At 37.0% G+C, this 10,095-nt stretch overlaps 1 protein-coding gene across 1 annotated transcript; it reads left to right on the top strand.

Moving 5' to 3' along the window:
• The first annotated feature begins 460 nt into the window (after positions 1 to 460).
• LOC138425113 (olfactory receptor 2J3-like) lies at positions 461 to 1,378 on the top strand. Its single transcript, XM_069562740.1, has one exon. The coding sequence runs from the start codon at positions 467 to 469 to the stop codon at positions 1,376 to 1,378; it is 912 nt and encodes a 303-aa protein (XP_069418841.1). The 5' UTR covers positions 461 to 466.
• Positions 1,379 to 10,095: the final 8,717 nt, after the last annotated feature.

Below are 10,095 nucleotides of genomic sequence, written 5' to 3'. Positions count from 1 at the left end.
CCTTGAGCAGGAAGTGCCTCTTTCCAAGCTTGTCCTTCCTTGGATACTGTCCCTTGGCCCAAGACATTATTCAGAGTTCTAACTACATTTTTTTTTAATAGTTCCTCTCCTTTTATAGCTCAATAATTCTTTATAATAAATCTTATGTTTAATTACACAGTTTCTTTTAGGCAATGTGCTGATTATCCTCCATGGTTTCTGAGCTGTAGACAGAGTTTTAAAGCCTGAATCAGACTTACAAGTGTGAGGCTGTTTTTAACGTGCCTGCTGAAATTCAAGTATTTGTCTACTGCTAATATCTTTTTCAGGAGTTGCATTTATAAAACACAAGCAATTAAACAACCCAAAAGAGGTAACTACAGGTGGCTCTGATGTGATTTTTTTTTCTCTTGCAGTAGTTCTTTACATTTCTAGTGTATATATGATACTTGCTTCAGATAACAAGTAATGAACGACCACGAAAAAAATGAATGTAACCTCTGAAGGCTACTTTGTTCTACTGGGATTTTCTAATTGGCCTCATCTGGAAGTAGTTCTCTTTGTGGTTGTCTTGGTGTTCTACCTGATGACATTGACAGGCAACCTGTTCATCATTATCTTGTCATACTTGGATTCCCATCTCCACACTCCCATGTACTTCTTCCTCTCAAACCTCTCTTTTCTGGATCTCTGCTATACCACCAGCTTCATCCCTCAGTTGCTGGTCAACCTCTGGGGTCCAGGAAAAACCATCTCTTACACTGGTTGCATGATTCAACTTTATTTTGTCCTTGCATTGGGATGCACAGAATGTGTTCTACTGATGGTGATGTCCTATGACCGTTATGCAGCTGTGTGTAGACCCTTGCATTATACTGTCCTCATGCACCCTCGTTTCTGCCAACTGTTGGCTGTGGCTTGTTGGGTAAGTGGCTTTACCAACTCAGCACTTCACTCCTTCTTTACATTTTTGGTACCCCTGTGTGGACATCACCAAGTGGACCATTTCTTCTGTGAAGTTCCAGCACTGCTTCAACTGTCATGTGTTGATACCCGTGTTAATGAGCTGTCCCTCATGGTCACGAGCTCCATTTTTGTTCTGGTACCTCTCATCCTCATTCTCAGCTCCTATGGTGCCATTGCCCGGGCAGTGCTGAGGATGCAGTCAACAACTGGACTCCAGAAAGTCTTTGGGACGTGTGGAGCCCATCTTATGGTCGTATCCCTCTTTTACATCCCAGTCATGTGCCTATACCTCCAGCCACCATCAGGAAATTCTCAAGATCAAGGCAAGTTCATTGCCCTCTTTTATACTGTTGTCACACCTAGCCTCAACCCTCTAATCTACACCCTCAGAAACAAAGATGTAAGAGGGGCTGTAAAGAGACTAATGGGGTGAGGATGTCTGTTATACTGGTGACATGAATGGTAAAATGGAATATCTCTTCACCAATGGTTTTTCCAGTCATCCACTCATCAGTCTTTCTTTCATTCACTCAGTTAGCACTTAGTGAGTGTGTACACTCACAAGGTCACAAAGTTCGTAGTAATAGATATGAATTAGACACAGTCTGTCTAAATACTAATCATTCTTTAGTGGTAATGACAGCCATGTAAAACTGGACCAAATATGAATATTAAGTTTTTAGTGCACAAACCTAATAAAAATATAGTTTTCTTAATTGAAAATGAAGCGTAGAATTTATTATAAAAATTGATAAAATTCAGGTAAAATCCCTTTACAAAAACCTAGAATATGTTGTTTAATTTCTTGCTTTGTAGGCAGAATTGTCATACAATTTGTCTTCCATCTTTGGTCTAATGAAAGACATTTTGAAACACTTTAAATATTTTCTCCAACATTGTTATTCTTTTTTTGAATGCTAGTTAATATTGAGAGGAGTTTTGGTCTGTATTCTGTAATATCCCATTATCACTAGTAACAAAGTGACTTGCATGAGTTGTAACAAGAAGTGCTCTCAGTAATGCAACAGAAGTAAGCATTTCCTATTTCTCTTTTTTTCAAGTCAGTGAGAAGTGGAAAGGAAGTGGAAAATAAGTTTAAAGCTGTGCTATACAGCTCATAAAGTAATGGTCATCATAGGCTAGGTATTGTTAGGTGAAATAAGTGTTTGTAGCATCTGCATGACCCAAGAAGCAGTAAATAATATCCAAAGCGACCAAGTGCTAGACTCTGAAAAATGTATTGATGAATCCAATGGGTATTTGAAGGAATTGCTTGAAAATATATGGGAAAAATTTTATGATAAAAGCTTTATGAAAATGGCAGTTTTTTTCTTTTTTAAGCTCCATCTGATTTGATTATTTGTGGTTAGAAAGTTCTTATGAAAATTAGCATGTGTTTTTCAAATAAATAAATAAATGCACTTTTAATTTAAGTAATAGTGTTGTTTCCTATATTATTGATACCATCTCCATCTGAAATAAGTGTACTATGTATATAACACTTTAAACTGCACCATATTGAGCTAAAAAATGGAATAAGGAATAAAGTAAAATCTTGGCAACACCTGAGTTTTGTATGGTTCTTAAATGTCTGTTTTAGTTTTGCTGCTGCTAAGTAGCTTCAGTCGTGTCCGACTCTGTGCAACCCCATAGATGGCAGCCCACCAAGCTCCCCTGTCCCTAGGATTCTCCAGGCAAGAACACTGGAGTGGGTTGCCATTTCGTTCTCCAATGCAGGAAAGTGAAAAGTGAAAGTGAAGTCACTCAGTCATGTCCGACTCTTCACGACCCCATGGACTGCAGCCCACCAGTCTCCTCCGTCCATGGGATTTTCCAGGTAAGAGTACTGGAATGGGTTACCATTGCCTTCTCCAAATGAAAGACTAGTTTTAGTTCTGGGGGCCTCTAAAGTTTAGTTTAGATATGATTGATTCAAGCCATTTCCCCTAAATTATTAAAAAGAAAAACATCCCACATCTTCCTTTCAGTTTCTTGTGTGGCTCTCATGTACGTTGATTCTGATGTCTTTGCCTTTGTGTGTCTGTGAGTTTTTTCTCTAACTAGCCATAAACAATACTAGGGGGTATATACATTTGTCCTTAAACTACTTTCCAAGAAATGAAGAACCAAGAATCATGTCTATAAAATAACTTTTAGTAAATCATTGGGGCCACACAAAAGAACTATCACAGAGCAAAAATCTTTTAAGAATTTAAAAGACATAGTTTAGTTCTTTGAACCACCTTGTACTTATGGAATTCTTATTGTTTGGTATACCTGATACGGTACCAGAGTATCTCACTATCTAACTTGAAAAAGCTTTGAAATTTCCTATTTCTTCTATTCCTTTTATGCTTGAAAAACAAAGAAATATCTTTTTGTATGTGTAGACTATTTTTCTTGAAATGTATAAATTTAGTGTTTATGACTTTGAATCCTAGCCATGTTGCTATAATATTTATTTGTAATCTAAAATAAAGATTACTTTCAAAAAGCTATTATTTTTGTTGCTTGTATTTTCATACTTCTTACATGGAAAAATTTTTTTTCTCCCTTTCTAGATGAGAAAACTGAAGAGTAGATATGAGACTTACCTAAGCTTAAGCAACTTGTATATGACAAATCAGGTAATGACAATAGATTTTTTACCTGAGTTCTCTTGTTATGGTCAACAACAGCTAGGAGATCTGAGACTCTATCATTGCCAACCCTAAGCTTCCAACCAATATTTGGTAAATTGACATTTACACAGCACACGTGAATTTGGGTCACAGGCAACTTTACTGAAGAACTGACGATGAAAGCATTTTCTCTGCTAAAATGGAAGCTAAATGCGCTGTAGGATCATCTTCTTTTATCTTAGAGAAAGATTCCTCCTCTTCAGGACAATATCTCCCAATCTTTGCCCACTTCTCATACTGATTCCAGTGCAGCATATTCCCTAAACACATGCTCAATTATTTGTTCTTAGTGTATCTCAGCAGTGCAGGCGTATTGTCACAAACATGCCATCAGTTATAGAAACTAGCTCTAGCTTCCAGTTCAGATTCACTCATTCTCTACTATTTTACTAGCCTTATTGCCATACATTGTATTCTTTTTACAAATATGAAGCTGAAAGGTCACTGGTTATCATATGCCTAGACAACATCAAGTGGTTTCAAGCATAATAAAGTTTCAAATACAAATACACCACATTCAAATTACAATTCAACAGCAATAAAACTTACAGAAAAGAAAACAGTACAGATTTAGACCTCCACCAGATTTCATAGTGTTAATGTTTTACCATGGGTGCTTTGCCATTCTGTCTATAATTATATAATGTTAATATGAATTTAAATATTTTTCTGAAATAGTGTATATGCACACCCATCCCTAACTGTTCCTGAGAGTATTTCCTAAAGTGGAGATCTAATTCAGGATAACAAATTAGATTTAGGTATTATGTGTCTTAGTGTCCTTTAATCTGAAACCATTTTTCAGTTTTTCTTTGCCTTTAATAGCTAAATATTTCTGAAGAGTATAGGCCATTTATTTTATACAATGTTTTTCAATTTATATTTGCCTAGTGTGTATGCAGAATTAGAATTTTCCTTTTTGACAATGAGACTCCACAAAACTGATATTGTGTCCACCCCAGCTGCGTCTTATTAGAAGGAACCTGGTATTTACTTATTCTATTACTGATGATATGAACTTTGAACACTTGGATAACATGGTGTCTTTTAGGCTTCTTTACTATAAAGTTACTATGTTTATTTGGTAATTCACAAGAACCTGGTGGGGAGAAGGTCGAAATTAGGTGGAATTCTAATTTCCTTTAATTTTCATCCATAATTTTCATTTATTTATATTTTATTTTCCTCTGGCTTTATTGAGGTATCATTGACATACAACATGTTCAAGCTCCAGGTGTACATTGTGATGATTTATACATATATATATTGCAGATAGTTACCAAAAACTAGTTAACCCATCTGTTCTCCCATTTACTATACATTTATTTATTTTTTTGTAGTGAGAATATTTAAGATATACTCTTTTAGTAAATTTGAAGTATATAATACAGTAGGTGGCACTAGTGGTAAAGAACCTGCCTGGCAATGCAGGAAACTTAAGAGACTAGTGTTTGATTACTGGATGGAGAAGATCCCCTGGAGAAGGGCATGGTTCCCCACTCCAGTTTTCTTGCCTGGAGAATTCCACAGACAGAGGAGCCTGGTGGGCTACAGTCCCTGGAGTCGCAAAGACTGAAGTGACTTAACACACACATATTGTTATAGTCACCATGTGTAAATTAAATCCCCAGAAAGTATTTTAGTGCTGAGAATTTGTACTCTTTAACCGTTTTCTGTTTCTCCCAATCTCAGCCCCTAGTAACCGTCATTTTACTAGCTATTTTTCTGTTTGCCTCTTTTTTTTTTTTAATTTCACATAAAAGTGAGAACATACAGTACTTGTGTTTGTCTTTCTAATTTATTTTACTTAGCATAACGCCCTCAAGTTTCATCTATATTTTTGCACAAGGCAAGATTTTCTTCTTTCTCAAGGTTCAAGGATATTTCACTGTATGTAAAATATTATTTATCCATTCATCTTTTGATAGATTCTTAGGTTGTTTCCATGTCTTAACTATTGTGAATAAAGCTGTTCTCTCTGTTTTTCTGTGCTAATCTTGCTAAAGGTTTCTCAGGTTTATCTTTCAAATAAACCAACTCAGTTTTGTTGGTCTTTTCTATTGCTTTTCTTGTATCTCTATCATTTCTGCTCTTCGTTATTTTCTTTCTTGTTTCTAACTTTGGGCTTAGTTTATTTCTTTTTCTAGTTACTTGAGATAAAGATAGATTGCTTTTTGTAATGTTTTTTCTTTTTATCTTTATAAACTTGCCTATTAGAATTGCTTTTACTGCATCTTGCAAGTTTTGGTATTTTGTATTTCCATCTTCATTTGTCTTAAGATATTTTTTGATTTCCTCCCCCCCTTTTTTTTTGACCAATGGTTGTTCAGGAGTGTGTTGTTTAGTTTCCATTTGCTTGTAATTTTCCAATTGTCATCCTGTAATTGACATCTAATTTCTTATGTTTCTTGTAAGAAAAGATACTTGATATGGTCGTGGGAGCTGAATGAACTTGATGCCATGGGTGTTGGTTGGTGACCTGCTTGATTGGGAGCCTGGGTTCATGGGACCTCTTTAGGATCTTGGAGCAAATGAAGCTTCCTCTAGCCAAGGGAAACTTCTGGGGTCACTGAGCTACTTGTGACTACTGGAGGCGACTGGCCTCAGGTGGTCAGGAAGCTTAGGTTTGCAGGACTCTCTGAGAGCCTGAAGCCATCACCTACTGGTCTTATTATCAAGCATCCTTTATTAATTCTTCCAAGAAACAGTGATTGCTATTTTGCACAAAATGGTGATTTTTAAAGTTCATTTATTCTGGTGCAGAAAAGGAAAAATTTGTGTACTGTTGCAGAGATTGTAAATTGATGCAGTCACTATGGAAAACAGAATGTGGAGGTTCCTCACAAAATTAAAAATAGAAGTACCATCAGTTCAGTTCAGTTCAGTCCCTCAGTCATGTCTGACTCTTTGAAATCCCACGGATTGCAGCACAACAGGCATCCTTGTCCATCATCAACCCCCGGAGCTTGCTCAAACTCATGTCCATCGAGTTGATGATGCCATCCAACCATTTCATCCTCTGTCATCCCCTTCTCCTCCTGCCTTCAATCTTTCCCAGCATCAGGGTCTTTTCTAATGAGTCACTTCTTCAAATCAGGTGGTCAAAGTATGGGAGCCTCAGCTTCAGCCTCAGTCCTTTGAATGAGTATTCCGTATTCAGGGTTGATTTCTTTTAGATTTGACTAGTTTGATCTCCTTGCAGTCCAAGGGACTCTCAAGAGTCTTCTCCAACACCACGGTTCGGAAGCTTCAGTTCTTCAGTGCCCAGCCTTCTTTATGGTCCAACTCTCACATCCATGCATGACTACTGGAAAAACTATAACCTTTGACTAGATGGACCTTTGCTGGCCAAGAACTACCATATGATCCAGCAATTTCTATTTTGGGTATTTACCAGAAGAAGACAAAACCGCTAATTTGAAACAATATAGGGACACCAAAGTTCACTGTGGCATTAATAGCCAAGATATGGAATCAATCTAAGTGTCCATCAATAGAGGAATAAAGAAGACATATATATATATGGCTTCCCAGGTGGCTCAGTGGTAAAAATCCACCTGCCAATGCAAGAGATGGAAGAGATGTGAGTTTGATCCCTGGATTGGGAAGATCTCCTGGAGTAGGACATGGAAACTCATTCCAGTATTTCTTGCCTGGAAAATTACATAGACAGAGGAACCTGGGGGGCTACAGTCCATGGGATCACAAAGAGTCAGAAAAGACTGAGTGACTGAGCATGCGCATATGCTCAGTAATGGAATATTACTCAGCCATAAAGAAGTATGAAATCTGCCATTTACTTCAACATGAATAGATCTACATGATATTATTCTAAGTGAAATAATAAAGAGAAAGATAAATACCATATAATCTCAGTTATGTGTAGAATATAAAAAATAAAGCAAGCAAGCAAATAAAACAAAACAAACATACTCATAGATACAAAGAACAAGTACATGGTTTCCAGAGGGGTTGCAAAATATGAAATGGGATTAAAACATACAAATTTTTCATTTAGAAAATAAGTAAGTCTTGGGAATGTAGTATACAACATAAGGAATATTGTCAGTTCCCCATAATATTGCATGGGGACAGACGGTTACTAGACTTATTGTGGTGATCATTTCATGGCGCCTGCAAATGACAAGTCACTACATAGTACACCTGAAATGAACATAATTGTTCAGCTGCTCAGTTGTGTCCAACTGTTTGTGATCCCATGGACTGCAGCATGCCAAGCTTCCCTGTTTCTCACTGTTCCCTGGAGTCTGCTCAGACTCATGACCATATCAACTATATTTCAATAAAAAGAAAAAGTTACATAATTTCTTGTATACTTATTACTTAATTTGGTATGTGAATAATGCCTCATTGTTTTCTTTTCTCAAATTGTTCACATCCCAGTCCCTGGAACCCATGATTATACATTGTCTTTCATAGTATAAGAACTTTTACAGATAAAAATAAATTAAGCAAATTGAGATGGGGAGATTAACCTGAATTACCCAAGTGGGCCCACATAATCACAAAGATTCTTATAAGAGGAGGCAGGAGGTAGGGAGGAGACAGGATACTATGCTTCTAACTTTGAAGATGGAGAAAAGGATTATAGGTGGCCTCTAGCGGTTGGAAAAGACCAGTAAATAGATTCTCTCCTAATGTCTGCAGAAGGACACAGCCCTGTTGACCTATTTTAGTCTCCTCATCTCCAGAACTTTAAGGTACTAAGCATTTGTGTTATTTTAAGCCATTAAGTATATGGCAATATGTCATAGCAATGATGGGAAACTAGCGCAGTTGTCATTCTACTGGAAGGAAAAATTTTTTGTACCATATATGTTTATATATATTGTATCATATATCAATTTTAATAAGATTATCTTGACTAATCTCAGATTTTCCTTTGGGACAGAAAGACTTTACCTGTTTTGTTCATATGACCACTCCTGTTGCCAAAGAGGTGAAGTTTCCTAATGAGCAGTTTACCAGAAATGCATGGAGCGGATGAAATCAAGAGTAAAGAGTCTCTTGATGAAGGTGAAAGAAGAGAGTGAAAAAGCTGGCTTAAAACTCAACATTCAGAAAACAAAGATCATGACATCTGGTCACATCAGTTCATGGCCAATAGATGAGGAAACAAAGGAAACAGTGAAAGACTTAATTTTCTTGGGCTCCAAAATCACTGCAGGTGGTGACTGCAGCCATGAAATTAAAAGATGCTTGCTCCTTGGAAGAAAAGCTATGACAAACCAAGACAGCATATGAAAAAGCAGAGACATTACTTTGCCAAAAAATGTCCATATAGTCAAAGCCATGGTTTTTCCAATAGTCATGTAAGGATGTGATATTTGGACCATAAAGAAGGCTGAACTTGTAAGAATTGATGCTTTTAAACTGTGGTGTTGGAGAAGACTCTTGAGAGTCCCTTGGCCAGCAAGATCATACAAGTCAATCCTAAAGTAAATCAACCCTGAATACTCAATGGAAGGACTGATGCTGAAGCTGAAGCTCCAATACTTTGGCCACTTGATGTGAAGAACCAACTCATTGGCAAAGACCCTGATGCTGGGAAAGATTGAAGGCAGGAGGAGAAGTGTACAACAGAGAACAAATGGTTGTATGGTATCAATGACTCACTGGACATGAGTGTGTACAAGCTCCAGGAGATGGTGATGGACAGGGAAGCCTGGTGTGCTGCAGTTCATGGGGTTGCAAAGAGTCAGACACGATTGAACAATTGAACAACAACAACAAAGATCAAATCTAGTCATGGTACTACTGTTGACAATATTTATTAGTTATTCTTTTCCTTCTTCTGAGAAATAGGGTTTTTATATTGTGTTTGAGAATGAGGCAACACTGGTATGGATTTGGGGAGTCATTTATGGTAGGACTGTAAATCCTTGAAATTGAAGACTTTCCAAGTTAACTTGATTCTTTAAGACTTCTTAAATTTGAAGTTTAGGCTGATCAGTTAACAACAATTTGAATTCAACTCTGCATGACTACACTTGTGATCTAACTAAAAATGAAACAGGGATTGGTTACTGAAGGTGGGAAAATGATTTTTTTTTTTTAAATATTAGGCCCTGTGGGTTCCCGAAAGATAAGCTTAGTCTAAGAGAACATTGACTATTAATGTGGACATGTAAGTTTGTAATCTCCAAGCTTCTTAAACAGTGATCCTTGTACTGTACATGTGTGAAAAGGCCTTTATCCTCTCAGACTTTGTAGTTACTAACTAGGGCCTAGGAAGGACAGAATCACTGTAGTCAGTGTCTTTTGGACAAGAGTAGACTTGTACATTTCCACCTTATGTTGGCATTGGTGGAAACCAATAAAATGAAGATATTTGGTAATATTTGTTAATCCTCCCCCACTGCTACCCCACTAATGGTTTCTCCTGGTTGCGAGGTGCTGATTTGTCTTCCAAGCAGGACCTTCTTGATGTTCTTTGCAATTTGTTGTA

Source organism: Ovis canadensis, chromosome 20, assembly GCF_042477335.2.
Source record: "Ovis canadensis isolate MfBH-ARS-UI-01 breed Bighorn chromosome 20, ARS-UI_OviCan_v2, whole genome shotgun sequence".
NCBI classification, from domain to species: Eukaryota; Metazoa; Chordata; class Mammalia; order Artiodactyla; family Bovidae; genus Ovis; species Ovis canadensis.
The sequence above is the reverse complement of the archived record's forward strand: the minus strand, read 5'-3'. Positions and strand labels throughout refer to the sequence as shown.

Bases quoted from the DNA above. Each gene is read 5' to 3' on its own strand.
- LOC138425113 (XM_069562740.1), top strand. From the start codon at position 467: ATGAATGTAACCTCTGAAGGCTACTTTGTTCTACTGGGATTTTCTAAT.